Below are 19223 nucleotides of genomic sequence, written 5' to 3' on the forward strand. Positions count from 1 at the left end.
GAGTTCAAACTGGGATTACTGAAGGATAAATCACGATACCGGCCCGGGCACTGGAGAGACGAGGACCGCTAGCTATCCCTCATCCCCAGTCGATGGGTTTGGGCCTGGGCCCGCCGAGCTGCATTTACCTCGCCGTGGCGGAGTGAGAGTAGTATCCCTACGGGCCGTTTTACACACATCTCTGACAGGTTCATTACAGATAATGAACGCTATTGGCCCACATTAGGGAGATTGGGCAGAGAGAAAAGTGTGACGGGTAGGAGACGATCAAGATACTTTAGGAGATATAGAACAACTGCTATGACAGACTTATAATGTACTCTTTGATATCGGAAAAGTAAAGTGAGATTTCTGTCTATTTTACACCATAAAGTGGTCAGTCACCCTGGATGAACATAGCAGGCTACAAGAACATACAGCTGTTGAGAGAGAGTGACTCATACTTTGACAGAGGTGATGGAAGGAAGGTGTGAACTTGGGGAAAAACTAAAAGCTTGGCACGCTCGGCATCTTTTTACAAAGAGTACTACATTTGAACGTCAATTTAGAAAATAATTGTATTTTTTTGTTGTTAAACAGATGGTGACCGGCAGATAGTACCCTCTATCCCTGAAGAGAACATTACGAAACGGACAAAAGTTGAAAACTATTCATGGTTAAAAGCAGCCATCCTTTAATTATTCATCTGAATGTTCATAGTACCTAATGTATTATTGACTAGAGAAACGTTTCTGCTGCCAGTAAACCCACTAACCCAGCAGGTGTCAAAACGTCCCAAATCCTTCACACACTCAGCCACACTGCATTAGCAGATTATTTTCTTACAGGGCTTAAAATGGAAATTTGCTGCCAAGATAATCATCAGACAATTAAGACTAGCAAAGAATTATTATTAATATCCCACTAAACCAGCGTTGGGAGAGAAGCTACTGTAAGTATGATGAGGGGAAGTGTTAGTTCAGCGCAGCATGTGACATCGTCATCAGCCTACCCTCATCCTCCCGTTGCGGATGGCGGGTCCGTCCTCGGCCAGTCGCAGGACAAACAGGTCCATCTTGTACTCCCTCCCTCCACGGATACTGAAGCCAAACCCCTTCACACTCTTCTCCAGCTCCACGGTGAAGAAGTCAAAGTCCTGGAGAAGGAGCAGGACACATTCAGACAACAGGCAGTAAGAACCAGGGAGGAGGGGAAGGAGCAGGACACATTCAGACAACAGGCAGTAAGAACCAGGGAGGAGGGGAAGGAGCAGGACACATTCAGACAACAGGCAGTAAGAACCAGGGAGGAGGGGAAGTAGTAGGACACATTCAGACAACAGGCAGTAAGAACCAGGGAGGAGGGGAAGGAGCAGGACACATTCAGACAACAGGCAGTAAGAACCAGGGAGGAGGGGAAGGAGTAGGACACATTCAGACAACAGGCAGTAAGAACCAGGGAGGAGGGGAAGTAGTAGGACACATTCAGACAACAGGCAGTAAGAACCAGGGAGGAGGGGAAGGAGCAGGACACATTCAGACAACAGGCAGTAAGAACCAGGGAGGAGGGGAAGGAGTAGGACACATTCAGACAACAGGCAGTAAGAACCAGGGAGGAGGGGAAGGAGCAGGACACATTCAGACAACAGGCAGTAAGAACCAGGGAGGAGGGGAAGTAGTAGGACACATTCAGACAACAGGCAGTAAGAACCAGGGAGGAGGGGAAAGAACAGGACACATTCAGACAATCGGCAGTAAGAACCAGGGAGGAGGGGAAGTAGTAGGACACATTCAGACAACAGGCAGTAAGAACCAGGGAGGAGGGGAAGGAACAGGACACATTCAGACAATGGGCAGTAAGAACCAGGGAGGAGGGGAAGGAGTAGGACACATTCAGACAACAGGCAGTAAGAACCAGGGAGGAGGGGAAGGAGCAGGACACATTCAGACAACAGGCAGTAAGAACCAGGGAGAGGGGAGGGGGAAGACAACAGAAAGAACCAGGGAGGAGGGGAAGGAGCAGGACACATTCAGACAACAGGCAGTAAGAACAGGGAGGAGGGGAAGGAGTAGGATTCAGACAACAGGCAGTAAGAACCAGGGAGAACCAGGGAGGGGAAGGAACAGGACACATTCAGACAACAGGCAGTAAGAACCAGGGAGGAGGGGAAGGAGCAGGAACACATTCAGACAACAGGGTAAGAACCAGGTAAGATCCAGGGAGGAGGGGAAGGAGCAGGACACATTCAGACAACGGGCAGTAAGAACCAGGGAGGAGGGGAAGGAGCAGGACACATTCAGACAACAGGCAGTAAGAACCAGGGAGGAGGGGAAGGAACAGGACACATTCAGACAACAGGCAGTAAGAACCAGGGAGGAGGGGAAGGAGCAGGACACATTCAGACAACAGGCAGTAAGAACCAGGGAGGAGGGGAAGGAGCAGGACACATTCAGACAACAGGCAGTAAGAACCAGGGAGGAGGGGAAGGAACAGGACACATTCAGACAACAGGCAGTAAGAACCAGGGAGGAGGGGAAGGAGTAGGACACATTCAGACAACGGGCAGTAAGAACCAGGGAGGAGGGGAAGGAACAGGACATATTCAGACAACGGGCAGTAAGAACCAGGGAGGAGGGGAAGGAACAGGACACATTCAGACAACAGGCAGTAAGAACCAGGGAGGAAGGGAAGGAACAGGACACATTCAGACAACAGACAGTAAGAACCAGGGAGGAGGGGAAGGAGCAGAACACATTCAGACAACAGGCGGTAAGATCCAGGGAGGAGGGGAAGGCCATCAGTCACCATCACAAAAGCTAATGGCCATGTGTATTAATATAGCCTGGTTAAACCAGACTGAATGCTGTGCTCACCATTGTTTAACTCAGTGCAGCGTTCAGTCTGGTTTAACCAGGCTAGAATTACCACATCTTCCTCGTTAACCTCTCTGCCTGAACTACTGTTTCTTGCGTGTCAATGCCCATATATTTCAGTTGAATGTATTTATTTTATTCTTTATTTAACTAGGCAAGTCAGTTAAGAACAAATTCTAATTTACAATGACGGCCTACACCGGCCAAACTCGGACGGCGCTGGGCCAATTGTGCACCGCCCTATGGGATTCCCAATCACGGCCGGTTGTGATACAGTCGGGATTCGAAACAGGTTGTCTGTAGTGACGCTTCCAGCACTGAGATGCAGTGTTTTAGACCGCTGCGCCACCTGGGAGACCCATTTTTGACGGCTTTACATGCTTATAATAAAAGCAAAATGTACATTTTCAGACATCACAGGTCAATATTGTATTGATGAGTATCTAACCTGGTATACTTGTGGCATCTGTGGCTGGATCTGTCTGTAGTCGTGGGGCACAGGCATAGGGAAGTGCCTGGGGTCAGTGGACAGCTGTCTGTAGTCCATCAGAGGAGGGTGTCTGTAGTCCAGGGTGGGTGGCTGGCGGTAGTCTGCTACAGGAGGGTGTCTGTAGTCCAACGGGGGCTGTCTGTAGTCTGTGAATGGAGGCTGTCGGATGTCCGGTTTTACATCCTGCCTCGCTTTCACCTCTGACCTGTAACTAACCAACCAATCAAGTTAAAGGAAAATTTCCCACTGGGCATAAACTGGTTGAATCAACGTTGTTACAACGTAATTTGTCAATTTATTGTCAAATACATTGGATTTGAAAAAAGTAATCAATGTAAACTGCTGTTTTGAGGGTGAAATTTCAACCACATAGATGATGGTGTCATGGTAACCACAATTCAACGTAGACATACCTATGTTGAATTAGTACCTTTAAAACAGCGTCAGCTCTTCAAAACAACAGGCTGGGCAGCACCTCCTACTGGAGAATTTATATATCTACAGCTACCTGTCTCCCACCTAGGGTTTTAACCAAGCCCCACCCTGCTTAGATATGATATTTATCAGTGACTATTACCATGATGCTATCTTGAGAATGATTGTTTTGAGATCTCACTTAAAAACTAAATAGATTTGCTGTTGCTATCAAAGTCATTCCAAAGGGAAGGTTTCACAGAGAAAATGACATGTGACAATACTTTATCACTCATATAACATCAATGAGACTATTTCGGCCTATATAGCATTTGCAAAGTCATCGACAGCCATTGTTTCAATTCAACCCAGAATTCATCTATAAATAGACAATACAATAAGGTTTCAGGGCCCAGGGTTTCAAGCACTGGTTGATTTTAAATGGAATGATATTTAGTGATATTGAATTGTGTTTAGTTGTCAACGCAACCAAATGTCAACGTTTGAAGGAGATGTCTCTTTTTTTTCTGTGTGTTTTTTTCCTGTGGAATTTTACCCCTTTTTTCCCCCAATTTTGTGGTCTCCAATTTTTCTTATTTTTAGTAGCTACTATCTTGTCTCATCGCTACAACTCCCGTACGGGCTCGGGAGAGACGAAGGTTGAAAGTCATGCGTCCTCCGATACACAACCCAACCAAGCCGCACTGTTCCATATGTGCCACTGACTTAGTCTGGTTTTAATTACAGATTGTCTACAAATTAATCATTGATATGTTGGATTCGTGTCTCCATGTCAACGAAATATGTAAATTAACACAACAATCAAAGTTAAAGAATAGGACTAAATCAAATCCAACTTTATTTAAAGTGCATTTAAAGTTTGATTTGAATGAGTCCTATTCTTTAACTTTTATTGTTATGTTGAAAATCAAACACAAAAACAATAAACAATGAATAGCATATTAACTTGTTGACAAGTTTAACAAATGATATGTTGGATTCATGTCTCTAAATCAACCAAAAATATAAGTTAAAGAATGGGATTAAGCCAGTGGCTCAGATGGAACTATGCAATCAGTAGATACATTTCAATTAAATGTTGATATGTCAACCAAACAATTGAATATAGCCTAAATTAAGGCTATCGTACAAACATGGCCACATTGAGGTTGAGAAACTCTAAAATCCTTCTTATAAAACATGCATGTTCTAGATAGCATGAATAGGTTGTCGCAGGTCTCTGGAGATCTTTACTATTACTGTAATAATCTGTGCAGCACCTTGAACAGCACCATGTATTTAACAGGTAATCTCAACTGCAATCCAGGTCATTTGGTTCTGCTATTAGATGAAACACGGTGATAACACATTCATTGTGTGTTGTATAAATAAACTAAATATCTGACATTGTATTTCCATTAGAACTTTGCTGTGCTTTTAAATGGTTGAAAGCGCAGTGAGGCATTTCAGTGAAAACTAAACCAAAAAATCTGACATTGTTTTTCCATTGGAATTTGGTCGTGCTTTTTTCGATGGTTGAATGCCCAGTTGAACTAACTTTTGGATGTCCTTTTGAGTGGGTGAATATATAGTATGTTGTCGTCTCATTGATCAAGTTCTCAACTAAATTTGACCTAATTACCAACGTTGAAATGATTTAGTGTGCCCAATGGGTTATCACTACAAGCATTTCATATGAATGTAATGAGTAATGGTAATGCTCTCTGAACCAATTCATGTCAAATTCTAAGTTATTTAGAAATACCTTGTTTGTTACAATCAAACTACCTTTGAGACAAGTGGTGGTAAGTGAAATCCTTTTTTTGAACCACACGAAAAGACACTCAGTCTTTTACAGAGTTGGCAATAAATAAGAGTACTCAGAGAGTTTGGGAATTCTCCAGAGCAGGAGAGAAAGGACAATGACAGGGTACACTTTGGGCCCCCTGTAAGAGCTTGATGAAATATTCAGCGTAGGTCTATAAAGAAGCTATTTAGGTTAATAATTCAGGAGTCCGTAAGAGTTAAGTGATGTTATACAACAAACTGGAGACAGGGAGAGAATACCTCGCTCTCACCTGTAATTCCCTTAGGAATAGTGCTTTTACCCCAGAGATTTAAAAAAAAGATAGTACTGTGCTGTATAAGATATCTGGGACTTCCACAGCATTGGGACCAGCAGACAGTACAATACTGAGGAAGCCCTAAATATTACATAAACCCATACACATACATGATCAACTATCTTAAACCATTTCACTACATAGGAAATGATAGAGCACTCAAATGCTGCATGTCTTAAATCGAATCAAATGATATTGGTCACACACATATTTAGCAGATGTTATTGTGGGTTTAGCGAAATGCTCGTGTAAATTATGGCCCTATCCTGGCGGACCAATATTTAGAACTGGGCTGGGTGCTATGGATTGACGGGTGTGTTTTTAAGCAGTGTGCGTCTGTGTGTGTGTGTGACCATCCGGTTGCCGTACCTGCTGTCGTGGGTGTAGATCTGGGGTGGGGGGGCTGGGGTCTGTGTGATGGGGCTCTGGTGGGTCAGGGAGCTGGGCTGGGTGACTGCAGGGCTGGGCTGGGTGACAGCAGGGCTGGGCTGGGTGACAGCAGGGCTGGGCTGGCCCACGGTGGGACTGGGCTGGGCCTGAGGACTGTGCTGCTGGGTCACTGCTGGGCTCTGTTTCTGTGAGCTAGGGGCTGACGGGCTCAGCTCTGAAACACAGACAGACAGAAGTGTCAGACACAGTGACAGATAGATACACACCACAGTATAGACTATACTAACAGAGCCACATTAACATAATACACGGTGCATCTACTTCAAAGAACTGTCAGCACAATGCTCTAATCTACAGTAGATGCTCGCATTACCAAGAAACACCCATGAAGCATTAGAAGATGGTGACAGAAACAGACTCACTAGACAGTTCTCCCAAACAGACATATCACTCGCTGATCCACACAGTAAGTGCCTTAGCCAGAGATCGAACAACCCCCTTTAAAAAAGGGATGTAAAACTGTCTGTACAGTAAGACAACGTGCTGCATTTAAGATGACAAACAGTTTTAACAACAGTCCCTGAAAATCCCCCCACATCTACATTATACAGTTCTCTGCTGACCCCTTGGTCCCCCCATTATCTCCAGTCTAGTGACCGTTGTCGTCCGTCCTGTCCCCTGTCCCCCGTCTCACTCACCTTCCTGTGGTATGATCCGGAGGGTGACGCTGAGGCCGGCGTCCTTGATGAGCTTAACGATGTCGGCGTGGGGCATGTTGATGATGGACTGGCTGTTCACCGCCAGGATGCGGTCACCCACCTTCAGTTTGCCACAGCGGTCCGCCGGGCTGCCGTCGATGATACGCCCAATCTTATGGGGCACGCCTGGGATGGGAGGAGAGGTAGAGGACAATACACACAGAGTGAGAGACACACAGATATAGTTAGTTGAGGATGGGTCTGAGTTCAGGCTAATCTTACTGGTTGGATGCTTTCTTTCCATCTCTCCCTCTCTTCTTTCTATCTATGTTGCTCGCTCTTTTCACATTTCTCCCGCCCCCTCTCAGCTTATGTAAGACAGCTGGCTGTATGCACAGCGAGTGTGGGCAGGGCACTAAAAGGCACCGCGGCGTACTGGAGCCTACCTACCTCAGATCTGAGGGATTGATACAGTCAGGAAACCATTTGGAATTGAGACGGGTTAGATGGTTAGAGGAGGAGTACATGGTTCAAAAATAGAGGTGTTACATTTTTTATATAGTTGTGACCTCTTCCTCTCAGAAATTTTTGTCAAAATGGATTTGGTTTTCTCTGCTTGGAACGACCGTATCTGCTGGACTAAAATGCATTAAAACTCAAGAGCATAATAATATGCGAAGCCTTCCCTTTTAAGGTGAAATTGCCATAAGGCAGTACATTTGTAATGTAAACAACCCATGGACAAGCAATGACTCACTCACTCACTCACTCACACACTCACTCACACACTCACACACAGAGCAGCACTCACTGATGGCGGCGGCGGTCTCGGGCCGGTTGAGCGAGCTGATGATGACGAATCCAAACCCTTCACTCTCTTTGCGGTGGATAATGACATCACTCGGTGGCTGCTGCACGCTGGAGGTCGGCTCTCCGTCTGTGGTGCTACCTGTACCCATGGCGTCAGTGGGTGGGGCTGCGTTGTTGCCAGGATACGTGACATTGGTGAAGTCGCTGCGTGGGGAGCTGTGCTGGGTGGACACAGAGCCGGGGCTGCGGCCGTTCTCTGGACACGGCTCTCCTGTGGGGGGTAACAGAGAGCTGAGTTAACCTGCTCTGCTCTGCTCTCCACCACACCACACTGCAGCCCAGCAAAGCAGCACAGCACTCATCAATGGACAAAGACAGGCCCTGTCTGGACTGGCTATCAGATCAGAGAAAGGTCATGGTTTCTCTCACACCTCATCAGCTGTAATGCAGCATCCAAAGATCTTTTTAATCCAAAAGAAAACCTCCATTGAAGATATCTGTAGATACAATCGCTAACTAAGACTCCCTCAAAATGTCATGTTAGAATTCATTACATCTCCTTCAATGATCAAGGTTGAACTGAAGACAGTGAGACCTCTAGGAGAGACAAGAGTCTTGACACCTCCAAAAGTGTTACTTTGAATCAAACGTTCGAGGGATGAAAGGCAAGACCACGTACGACACGGATGAGACAGACATCCTTTCATGACTGGAGACGGAAGGAGAAGAGGGAGACAGAGGAGGGGAGACGGGATCTCACCAGGGTGGATGTGCTCTCCTCCCCAGGCACCAAAGGCAGCCGGAGCGTAAGCTGACATAAGGGAATGGGGAGATCTGAGGGGGGAAGGTGTGTGTAGAGGGCTGCTACACTCATCACACAGCAGGCTCTTGCAGCTCTATAATTCAAGGTACAATATAACAGCCAGACTCCACATAAGGCCAGAGAAAGGAAGACTATCAGGCCTTCTTGGAGTAGGATGAATTTGACCCTAGAGGATGATCTAAGGTCAGAGTTCCGTTTTCCTCCCTAATGATTAGGATTAGGAGTTTTCAGTAAACTGATCCTAGATCTGTCCCCTCCCATATTCTCACCTGGGCCCTGTAGCCTCCTCCTGATGGTGAGGTTGACCTGTCCATTGCGGGCGGCGCCGTGCATCAGGTCGATGACGTAGCGGTGGGGCTTCCCCGCCACCGGGATCCCGTCCACGAAGATGAGCTCATCGCCTGGCCGCAGGCGCCCATCTCTGTCCGCAGGGCTCTTCTCTATGATGGCCCCAATCAGGATCTGTTTATGGGAACCAGACCAATCAGAACGCATGGAGAGCTAGGGGTAGGGGTTAAACAGTTGGTTGACCAATCAGAGGGCTGGATTCAGAAAAGGACTACATTGAAACGATATGTAGCCATGGTCAAGTGGACAAGAAACATGCAGTGAGTAACTGTATGTGAAATGACATGTATAAGTGGTTGTTATGTCAGTGGTGCTTATGAATAAAAACGTGGCTCCATGTTTGGGCTGAGTGTTACTCTACAGACAATTAACCAGTAACCATCCACAGCAGTATCACCAGTTTCTCAGTCAGTCAGGGTTCAGGGTTAGATATGCATGTAGTGGGTTAGAGAGGAGAAAATGACAGGGTTCCACGCCCATCTCATACGAGCCTTCTCACGGGTGTCCAGACTCACAGGCTGACCCGCCTCGTCTCCCCCAAGGATGCGGAAGCCGAAGCCGGACTTCTGCCTCCTCAGGTGGACCTCCACCTCCTGGTACTCTGCCCCTGGGGTCAAGGAACAGACAACACCTGTGACACGTGTTGACCTTAGAGTGCCCTCAGTCTAATGTCTAATTTATGTGAAGCCAGAGGATTGTTGATCACATATTGTGGAAGTTAACACATGAAATTAAAGGCACTGTTATTTCTGTGTTTTATATAATATTGTACAACACCTGATAGAACTAACACTGTTAAAGTGTGATAAAAAAAAATCAGTGTTATTTCCTGGTAGTTGCTTGTTGAAAAGAATCGACACAGGACCCTAATCAGCAGGTTTGTCTGGGCGGGAGTTTCGGCTTTCCATGGTGGCATCAATGCGGTAAATTGGTTAATAGACCAATAACAAAGAGAGTTCCAAACTTCTCTGCCAATAACAGCAAGTTATCAGTTTTCCCCTCTCCACTCAAATCAGACAGTTCTTGCTTAAGTCTTGAGATTGTTTTTTGGGCTAAAAAGCCAATTTTAATGGAAATCTATTACAGCAAGGCACTTATTTGTTACCCAGAAATGATTTGATATTGATATAAAACGGCTGTATTGGGCCTTTAATGCATTGCAAATTAAATTAAAGGTTTCATTAAAAAATACATTAAAAAAAGACCATTTAGAATAATCCCTATTCCTCCCTGTGGACAGTCTTCTTCAGGGCCAACGTACATACCTGAGTGGTCCACAGAGAAGATGGTCCGTGGCAGGCCTGGCTCTGTGTGGGGGAGGGAGATTGAGGGAGCACCCATAAACAATAATACAACACACACACTGTCTTACAACTGTCTCACTCAGAGCAGACTACTAAAAAGACTGTGAGACTAGAGCAAGACAGAAAAAGACTTGCCTCAGCACATTGTCTGCACAGAGTTCCTACATCATCCATTACACTGTGGAAAAGAAGTGCTTCGGGCTTGTAATACAGCTATCTTTTTATTTACAGTATGTGTTACGGGAGCAGAAACTAATCTGCAATCAGGCCTTTACTGGAAAGCAGAATGATTTGTGGCATAGTGATATTCATTACCCTGAAAACCCTTTCCTATGAAATGAAGTAGAGTGGGTCAAAGTGACTGTGATGAGAAATGGGCTCTATTTACAGCAGGTTTAATCACGGAGACCAGTGTCCGCTGGGATACCAGAGGAATTCATTGAGGAAACAAAGATGGCGGATGACACATAAGGAGACTGACTGACAAGTCTTACCACGGAACCCATATACAGTGTTTTAAGTTTATATTAAATAAGATTGCTGGAAAAAATACTCATAAATGTTGGCAAAAGATAAGGACAGAATGACCTTGCTGGCTAGAGGATGATTTTGGTATATTCCAGACTGTGTTACAGTTTACATAAAGTACACAATTCATAAATCTCCATCCAACTCCAGCACTCTCACATGCAATGGGGTCTCTTGGTTCCCTACTAGAATAAAGGCATCTAATTACAGATGTAGGATCTTAATTTGATCACTCTTTTGTTGCTGATAATTTTCCTACACAGCAGGAAATATAAACTTGTAGTGTATTCAAGCTTAAAAAGGCTTCTAAAGTTTGTAATATATATTGTTTTATCAACCCCCACATTCTTTTCCATGAATTATAACCTATTTCCTGTTGCTGCATGGTTATCTTCCAGCTGTATCCTTATCAACATTCAGTGGAAGCTACACTGACTTGTCTATGGTTGTGGGGTATTGGTGCATTTTCTTCTCTAACAGCCTGCATTGGTCTCCCGGCTATATTGAGAACAGTCCTAGTTAGATAAGATTACTGAAAAATACCAAAGTTCATGACCTAGAACTCCCACAACACTGAGGGAAACAAGTCAAGTGTTCCTAAAAGTTGCCTTGTGCCTCAACCCTGTTAACCTGACTGACCAACAGTCTGCAAGTGTAGCCTTGCAGCGAACAGCACTTTGGGGGCTTGTTACACGAAGGGAAGCAACACTAAACTGAACACGGGACTAAAGGAGAGTAAAGGAGAGAAAGAAACAGAGAGAGAGAAGAGAGCAGAGAGAGAGAGAGGGAGAGAGAAAGAGACAGAGAGGGAGAGAGAAAGAGAGAGAAATGCAGAGAGAGAGAGGGAGAGGAAAGCTACAGAAAGAGAGAGAGAGAGAGGGAGAGAGAAAGAGACCGAGAGAGGGAGAGAGAAAGAGAGAGAAATGCAGAGAGAGAGAAGGAGAGGAAAGCTACAGAAAAAGAGAGAGAGAGAGGGAGAGAGAAAGAGACCGAGAGAGGGAGAGAGAAAGAGAGAGAAATGCAGATAGAGAGGGAGAGGAAAGCTACAGAAAAAGAGAGAGAGAGAGGGAGAGAGACAGAGACAGAGAGAGAGAGAAATGCAGATAGAGAGAGGGAGAGGAAAGCTACAGAAAGAGAGAGAGAGAGAGAGAGGGAGAGAGAAAGAGACCGAGAGAGGGAGAGAGAAAGAGAGAGAAATGCAGATAGAGAGAGGGAGAGGAAAGCTACAGAAAAAGAGAGGGAGAGAGGGAGAGAGAAAGAGACCGAGAGAGGGAGAGAGAAAGAGAGAAATGCAGATAGAGAGAGGGAGAGGAAAGCTACAGAAAAAGAGAGAGAGAGAGGGAGAGAGAAAGAGACAGAGAGGGAGAGAGAGAGAGAGAAATGCAGATAGAGAGAGGGAGAGGAAAGCTACAGAAAAAGAGAGAGAGAGAGGGAGAGAGAAAGAGACCGAGAGAGGGAGAGAAAGAGAGAGAAATGCAGATAGAGAGAGAGGACAGAGAGGGAGAGAGAAAGAAGAGAAATGCAGATAGAGAGAGGGAGAGGAAAGCTAGAAAAAGAGAGAGAGAGAGGGAGAGAGAAAGAGACAGAGAGGGAGAGAGAGAGAGAGAAATGCAGATAGAGAGAGGGAGAGGAAAGCTACAGAAAAAGAGAGAGAGAGAGGGAGAGAGAAAGAGACAGAGAGGGAGAGAGAGAGAGAAATGCAGATAGAGAGAGGGAGAGGAAAGCTACAGAAAAAGAGAGAGAGAGAGGGAGAGAGAAAGAGACCGAGAGAGGGAGAGAGAAAGAGAGAGAAATGCAGATAGAGAGAGGGAGAGAGAAAGAGAGAGATGCAGATAGAGAGAGGGAGAGGAAAGCTACAGAAAAAGAGAGGGAGAGAGGGAGAGAGAAAGAGACCGAGAGAGGGAGAGAGAGAGAGAGAAATGCAGATAGAGAGAGGGAGAGGAAAGCTACAGAAAAAGAGGGAGAGAAATGAAAGCTACAGAGAAAGAGAGAGAGAGAGAGAGAGAGAGAGAGAGAGAGAGAGAGAAGAGAGAGAAAGGAAAAGCTACAAAGAAAGAGAGAGAGAGTGAGAGAGAGGTCTATCGAGCTCAGCTAACCTGATCTAACGAGTACACGAGGGGACAGCTTTATTACAGGCCATACTGTTTCTAACTGTCTTCATCTCCCCCATAGAAACAACAGTGACAGCATCGTCAACAACAACAGAAGGGATCTGTTACAGCTCGGTAGAAGCCTGGGTCTGTACTTTGTCAATGGTAGGTTACAAGGGGACTCTTTGGGGAGATTCACCTACTGCTCACTTCTTGGCCACAGTACAGTAGACTATATGATCACAGACATTGACCTTTTCTCTCTCAGCTCTGTCACCTCTGTCTGATCACAGCCAAATTATGTTGTTCCTCAAAAGGATAGACATGGAAACAACCACACATTCACAGCCCAGTAAGTTGTACAACATCAGAAACTCATACAGATGAGCCCAAAACAGCACAGAAGAATACCAGAAACCAACCTGTAACCAAAATATCCAAACACTCTTAGATAACTTTCTGGATACCACATTCACTCACAATAAAGAAGGCATCAATCTAGCAGTAAAAAACATCAACTATATATTCAGGCAAAAGAAGCACAATTGAAATGGATAAAAAACAAACCAAAAAAGACCACAGATGACAACTGGTTTGATGCAGATTGTAAAATTATCAGGAAAAAACTTAGAACACTATCCAACCAAAGGCACAGAGACCCAAATAATGGTGAATTACGCCTTCATTACTGTGAGACTTTAAAACTCTATAAACGTACACTCAGAACCAAAAAAGCACAGTACAACAGCAAGCAGCTGACACTAATTGAGGAGTCCATAAACACAAACAACTTCTGGCAAAAAAATCTAAACAAGAGGAGAGGAATTAGCGATACAGAATGGTGACATATGGACAACCCATTTTAAAACATTCTACAACACCGTTCAAATTGACACATATGCAGAAAAAGGCCAAATGCATGGGAAGTTGAATGGATTAGAAAAAGCCATAAAGGACAATCAAAATCCACTGGACTCCCCAATTACTGACCAGGAGCTCTAAGAAACTTCAGGCTCTCAAATTTAAAAAAGCATGCGGACCTGATGGCATCCTAAATGAGATGATCAAACTCACTAGTGCAAAATTTCAATTGGCTATATTAAAACTGTTTAATTTGATCCTGAGTGTCGGTTATTTCCCTGACATCTGGAATCAAGGACTCATAACCCCAATATTTAAAAATTGAGAAAAATTTGACCCTAACAATTACAGAGGCATTTGTGTGAACAGTAACCTGGGGAAGGTTTTCTGTAGTATTATAAATGTAAGTTCTAAACGTCCTAAAGCACAATGTCTTGAGTAAAAGCCAAATTGGATTTATACCAAAACATTGCACAACTGATCATATTTACACCCTACACACCCTGATAGATAAACATGTCCACAAAATAATACCAAAATATACGCTTGCTTTATCGACTTCCAAAAAGCAATTGATTCTATTTGGCATACAGGACTGTTCTACAAAGTTATTGAAAGTGGTGTAGGGTGTAAAACATATGACATAATTACATCAATGTATACTGGCAATACGTGCAGCATTAAAATTGACAAGAAAATAACAGAATTCTTTAACCAGGGGCGGGGCCTTCTGCAGGGTTGTAAATCTGAGCCCTGCACTCTTCAATATTTACATCAATGAATTGGCCACTATTCTAGAAAAATCCTCAGCCCCTGGTGTTACTCTCCACAATTCAGAAGTTAAATGCCTACTCTTCGCAGATGACCTATGCCTGCTGTCACCCACAGCACATGGCCTACAGCAGAGCCTGGACCTGCTAGAGCAGTACTGCCAGACCTGGGCCCTGGCAGTAAACCCCAAAAAGACTAAAATAATGATTTTCCAGAGAAGATCCAGTTCTCAGGGAATTACACCAAAGTTCTCAATTGGTACAACATATATAGAGTACTGCACACACTACAATTACTTAGGTTTGAAAATAAGCTCAACTGGACACCTTAACGAGGCAGTGAATGAACTGAGAGAGAAAGCACGCAGGGCATTCTAACGCAATTAAAAAGCTAATTCAAATTGAAATACCTATTCAAATTTGGCTAAAACTAATTGAATATGTCATTGAACCAATTGCACTTTATGGCAGCGAGGTGTGGGGTCCACTTGCAAAACAAGATTTCATCAAATGGGACAAACACCCCATTGAAACCCTGCATGCAGAGTTCTGTAAGAGTATCGTACATGTCCAGAGGGAAACTACAAACAATGCATGCAGGGCCCTGCAATGTCAAGAGCTGAGCAAAGAAAAGAGTCCCCTCATCCAGCTGGTCCTGGGGCTGAGTTCACAAACTTGTTCTACTAACACACTGAAGCCTCAGGACCAGAACATCCAATCAATCAGGATAAACCAAATTACAACACAGTCAAAACAAAACTATATTGCTTATTGGGAAACACAAGCACAAACACAAAGCAAAATGCAGTGCTATCTGGCCCTAAATCGACAGTACACTGTGGCTAAATATTTGACCATGGTTACTGATCAAAACCTTAGAAAAACCTTGACAAAGTACAGGCCCAGTGAGCACAGCCTTGCCATTGAGAAGGGTAGACACAGGAAAACCTGGCTCCCTGTAGAGGAAAGCCTGTGCAACCACTGCACAACAGCAGAACCTGAGACGGAGCTGCATTTCCTGACAAAATGGAAAAAATCTAAAACAATTAGAGTATCATTTACCCAAATTTGAAACCCTTATTCAAGGCTACCCATCCTGTTGGGGGAGGGTGCAGAGAGCTGTGGGTTGGCAGCGCACGCATAAGTTGAGGGACAGTGTCTGACAAACCAATCAACCTGCACATGTCCTCTACTGTATGCTTATTGTTACTGTTCAATGTATGGTTATTTTGACCCTTGGTTATTGTTGTCCCGTTGACAATTTTGATTCTCATTTTATGTTGTAAATATCCAAAATAAGCTTTGGCAATATTTATATTGAGAGAGAGAGAGAGAGAGAGAGAGAGAGAGAGAGAGAGAGAGAGAGAGAGAGAAGAGAGAGAGAGAGAGAGAGAGAGAGAGAGAGAGAGAGAGAGAGAGAGAGAGAGAGAGAGAGAGAGAGAGAGAGAGAAGCTACAGAGAAAGATTGACTGAGACGCTGAAAGGCTTTGACATGGAGTTCTTCCGACAGCCCTGTCCTCTTTAATAAAGGTTGTGTTGCGTAAGCGCGCACACAGCTCGCCTCTCTCCTCACAGTGTGCATCTACTGTAGCCTACAGAGCAGAGCAATATCATGTCTACCGGCTCGAGCATCGCATGTCAATCATGAAGCCTCTATGGTACATCAAGCTGCACGGACTTAACAAAAACTAGCACTGTCACTAGCACTGGTCAAAAGGATGAGTGCACTTTATGTTCAGAATCATACAGTAGATATGACTACTGATGTCAAAAACCAATGGTTTACTGTCGTACAAATCTTTCTACAGGGCATATCTTGGCAACAGTTAAAAGCTTGGTCGTAGACTCAATGAACTGAAAGGAAATCCCTATGCTTGTACCTCTGACAGGATCTTTAATGGCTAAAACATAATTGTTGGCTCCTAAAGCATACAGCGGTCTAAGAAGACAGGTTATTGGCTGAGATGTTCCTGAACAAAAAAAGCTAATTTGACTATACACTCTGGCAGAACATCGACTGGAGGCAGAGATCCGCGAGATAATCAGAGATTCCCCTAACGAAGGAGTCTAGACCAAATACACATGTATCAACATCAAGTCATCTGTCAGCACTAAGATAAAAGTAGAAACTCTTAAACCGCTGTCATACTCCATCATATTTACAGAAATACATCTACAGACACAACATCATAATACATCTCATTCTGCAGAACCCAGATAACCCAGACTATGTCCCTATAGGAACAGAACCCAGACTATGTCCCTATAGGAACAGGACCCAGACAACCCAGACTATGTCCCTATAGGAACAGAACCCAGACAACCCAGACTATGTCCCTATAGGACCAGAACCAAGACAACCCAGACTATGTCCCTATAGGAACAGGACCCAGACAACCCAGATTATGTCCCTATAGGAACAGAACCCAGACAACCCAGACTATGTCCCTATAGGAACAGAACCCAGACAACCCATACTATGTCCCTATAGGAACAGAACCCAGACAACCCATACTATGTCCCTATAGGAACAGAACCAAGACAACCCAGACCATGTCCCTTTAGGAACAGAACCCAGACAACCCAGACCATGTCCCTATAGGAACAGAACCCAGACAACCCAGACCATGTCCCTATAGGAACAGAACCCAGACAATGTCCCTATAGGAACAGAACCCAGACAATGTCCCTATAGGAACAGAACCCAGACAACCCAGACCATGTCCCTATAGGAACAGAACCCAGACAACCCAGATGATGTCCCTATAGGAACAGAACCCAGACAACCCAGACTATGTCCCTATAGTAACAGAACCCAGACTACCCAGACTATGTCCCTATAGGAACAGAACCCAGACTATGTCCCTATAGGAACAGAACCCAGACAACCCAGACTATGTCCCTATAGGAACAGAACCCAGACAACCCAGATTATGTCCCTATAGGAACAGAACCCAGACAACCCAGACCATGTCCCTATAGGAACAGAACCCAGACAACTCAGACCATGTCCCTATAGGAACAGAACCCAGACTATGTCCCTATAGGAACAGGACCCAGATAACCCAGACTATGTCCCTATAGGAACAGAACCCAAACAACCCAGACTATGTCCCTATAGGAACAGAACCCAAACAACCCAGACTATGTCCCTATAGGAACAGAACCCAAACAACCCAGACTATGTCCCTATAGGAACAGAACCCAGACTATGTCCCTATAGGAACAGAACCCAGACAACCCAGACTATGTCCCTATAGGAACAGAACAGGTGGAGCTGGGGCCATTGTTATATTGCACTATGGAGCCCTGACTCTGTTCACGAGGGCTACAATGATTCATTCAGGAGATGAGGTGTGTGTGTGTGTGTGTGTATGTGTATGAGTGTGTTTTTGTGCATCTTCATAGGTCCACCTGTTCAGAAGAACATTAACCCCTGGAACCCCAGACAGATATGATGGGGCGGTTGTTGTTGTTGTTGTACTAGTGTGTTTCCAGTACTTACGCCTACTATTCTCATAGATAGCCCTGGACTTCTCATAGAGATCATAGGGGTCGGGCCTGCTCAGATCAAAGCCCTCGGGGAGGGCAGAGTCTGGGACTGAGGCTCTGTGAAGGTGGCGGGTCAGGAAGGGGGCGTTGTGGGGGACAACGGGGGCAGACAGACTGGTCTGGGGGCTGCCCTGACCCCCTCCCTGGCCTTGGGCCGCGTCCCACTGCTCCAACACCTGTAAACACATCAGACATCAGGGCATTGGTTCAGTCTCCACCACCCCTACCCTGGTTCTCACCCGGTCCTTACGCACTGACATCCCTAAGGGATGCAAGGGGGCGCTGTCCTGGTACTCTAACAACTTCCTCTTAGACGAACCAAATGAGGTGAGAGCAGGTAGCAAAGCTATTCATAGTATACAGGTGGGGACAGAGGCCTTCATGGACGTCATCGACATCATTGACCTCTGTCATTCACTACAGCAGTCTAATATTAGTGGGAGTAGTAATGCAGCAAAGCAACATGAGCACCAGCCGGCGGCGACTAATTAAAAGCAACAACAAAGATGAAGAGAGGGGAGGTGAAGAAACGTTTTAAAGGAAATAAAAGATGCCAAGGCTTATTAAAGCAGGTCTGGAAAAGCAGTGTGTTAATTATGCAGAAGGAGAGAGAGCACAGGCACACCAGTTCAGGGCTGCTGGGAGGAAGAGGGAGGCAGGCGGAGAGCATATTAAACATGTCAGTGTGCCACTGTCGTCGTCGGAAGATGGCAAATGGTCAAAGTGGGCACACAGAGGGTACTGGCCCAGTGTAGAGTGGCTACGGCCCAAGACATTCTATGATAGAGACTGTAGTGGATGCTAGAGGGGCATGGTGATAGGAGGAGTGCAAACACACAACATTCACCCCCCTCAGAGAATCTCTTTGATGGACCTGTGTGTGTGTGTGTGTGTGTGTTCTGCAACTACAGTATAATGGAATATAGATGTGGTGGATAATGTGTGGTGTCTCTATTGTGGAAAACACTATTGTGGTGTCTCTAATACAATGCAGAAAAGCCAGCAGTGCTAATGTCAAAGCAGGTTTATTTGGACCCAAATACTCTCAGCAGTGTTGAATCTCAAAACCACTCAGTGTGCATCCAGGAGAAAAAGAGAGAAGTGGTCATTTATGCGGGTGTAAAACCAAACAATGCAGCTAAATGGTTAAGTGCATAAAACATGATTTAT

General features: G+C 45.0%; 1 protein-coding gene across 5 annotated transcripts in view; it reads right to left on the minus strand.

Moving 5' to 3' along the window:
• The window catches only part of LOC115119208 (membrane-associated guanylate kinase, WW and PDZ domain-containing protein 2-like), a 385811-nt gene that overhangs the window by 9873 nt on the left and 356715 nt on the right, over positions 1 to 19223 (minus strand). For 3 of the 5 annotated variants that reach the window (XM_065008343.1, XM_065008346.1, XM_065008347.1), the window contains 9 exons: positions 18007 to 18229; positions 10214 to 10255; positions 9440 to 9555; positions 8870 to 9062; positions 7779 to 8048; positions 6968 to 7153; positions 6249 to 6483; positions 3301 to 3553; positions 992 to 1135 (listed from right to left, as the gene is read on the minus strand). In XM_065008343.1, the coding sequence (XP_064864415.1) occupies positions 992 to 1135; positions 3301 to 3553; positions 6249 to 6483; positions 6968 to 7153; positions 7779 to 8048; positions 8870 to 9062; positions 9440 to 9555; positions 10214 to 10255; positions 18007 to 18229 (1662 nt within the window). The remainder of the gene's footprint in view (positions 1 to 991; positions 1136 to 3300; positions 3554 to 6248; positions 6484 to 6967; positions 7154 to 7778; positions 8049 to 8869; positions 9063 to 9439; positions 9556 to 10213; positions 10256 to 18006; positions 18230 to 19223) is intronic. The other 2 variants (XM_065008344.1, XM_065008345.1) reach the window with 2 other exon arrangements.

Source organism: Oncorhynchus nerka, linkage group LG23 (assembly GCF_034236695.1).
Source record: "Oncorhynchus nerka isolate Pitt River linkage group LG23, Oner_Uvic_2.0, whole genome shotgun sequence".
In the NCBI taxonomy this organism is placed as follows: Eukaryota; Metazoa; Chordata; class Actinopteri; order Salmoniformes; family Salmonidae; genus Oncorhynchus; species Oncorhynchus nerka.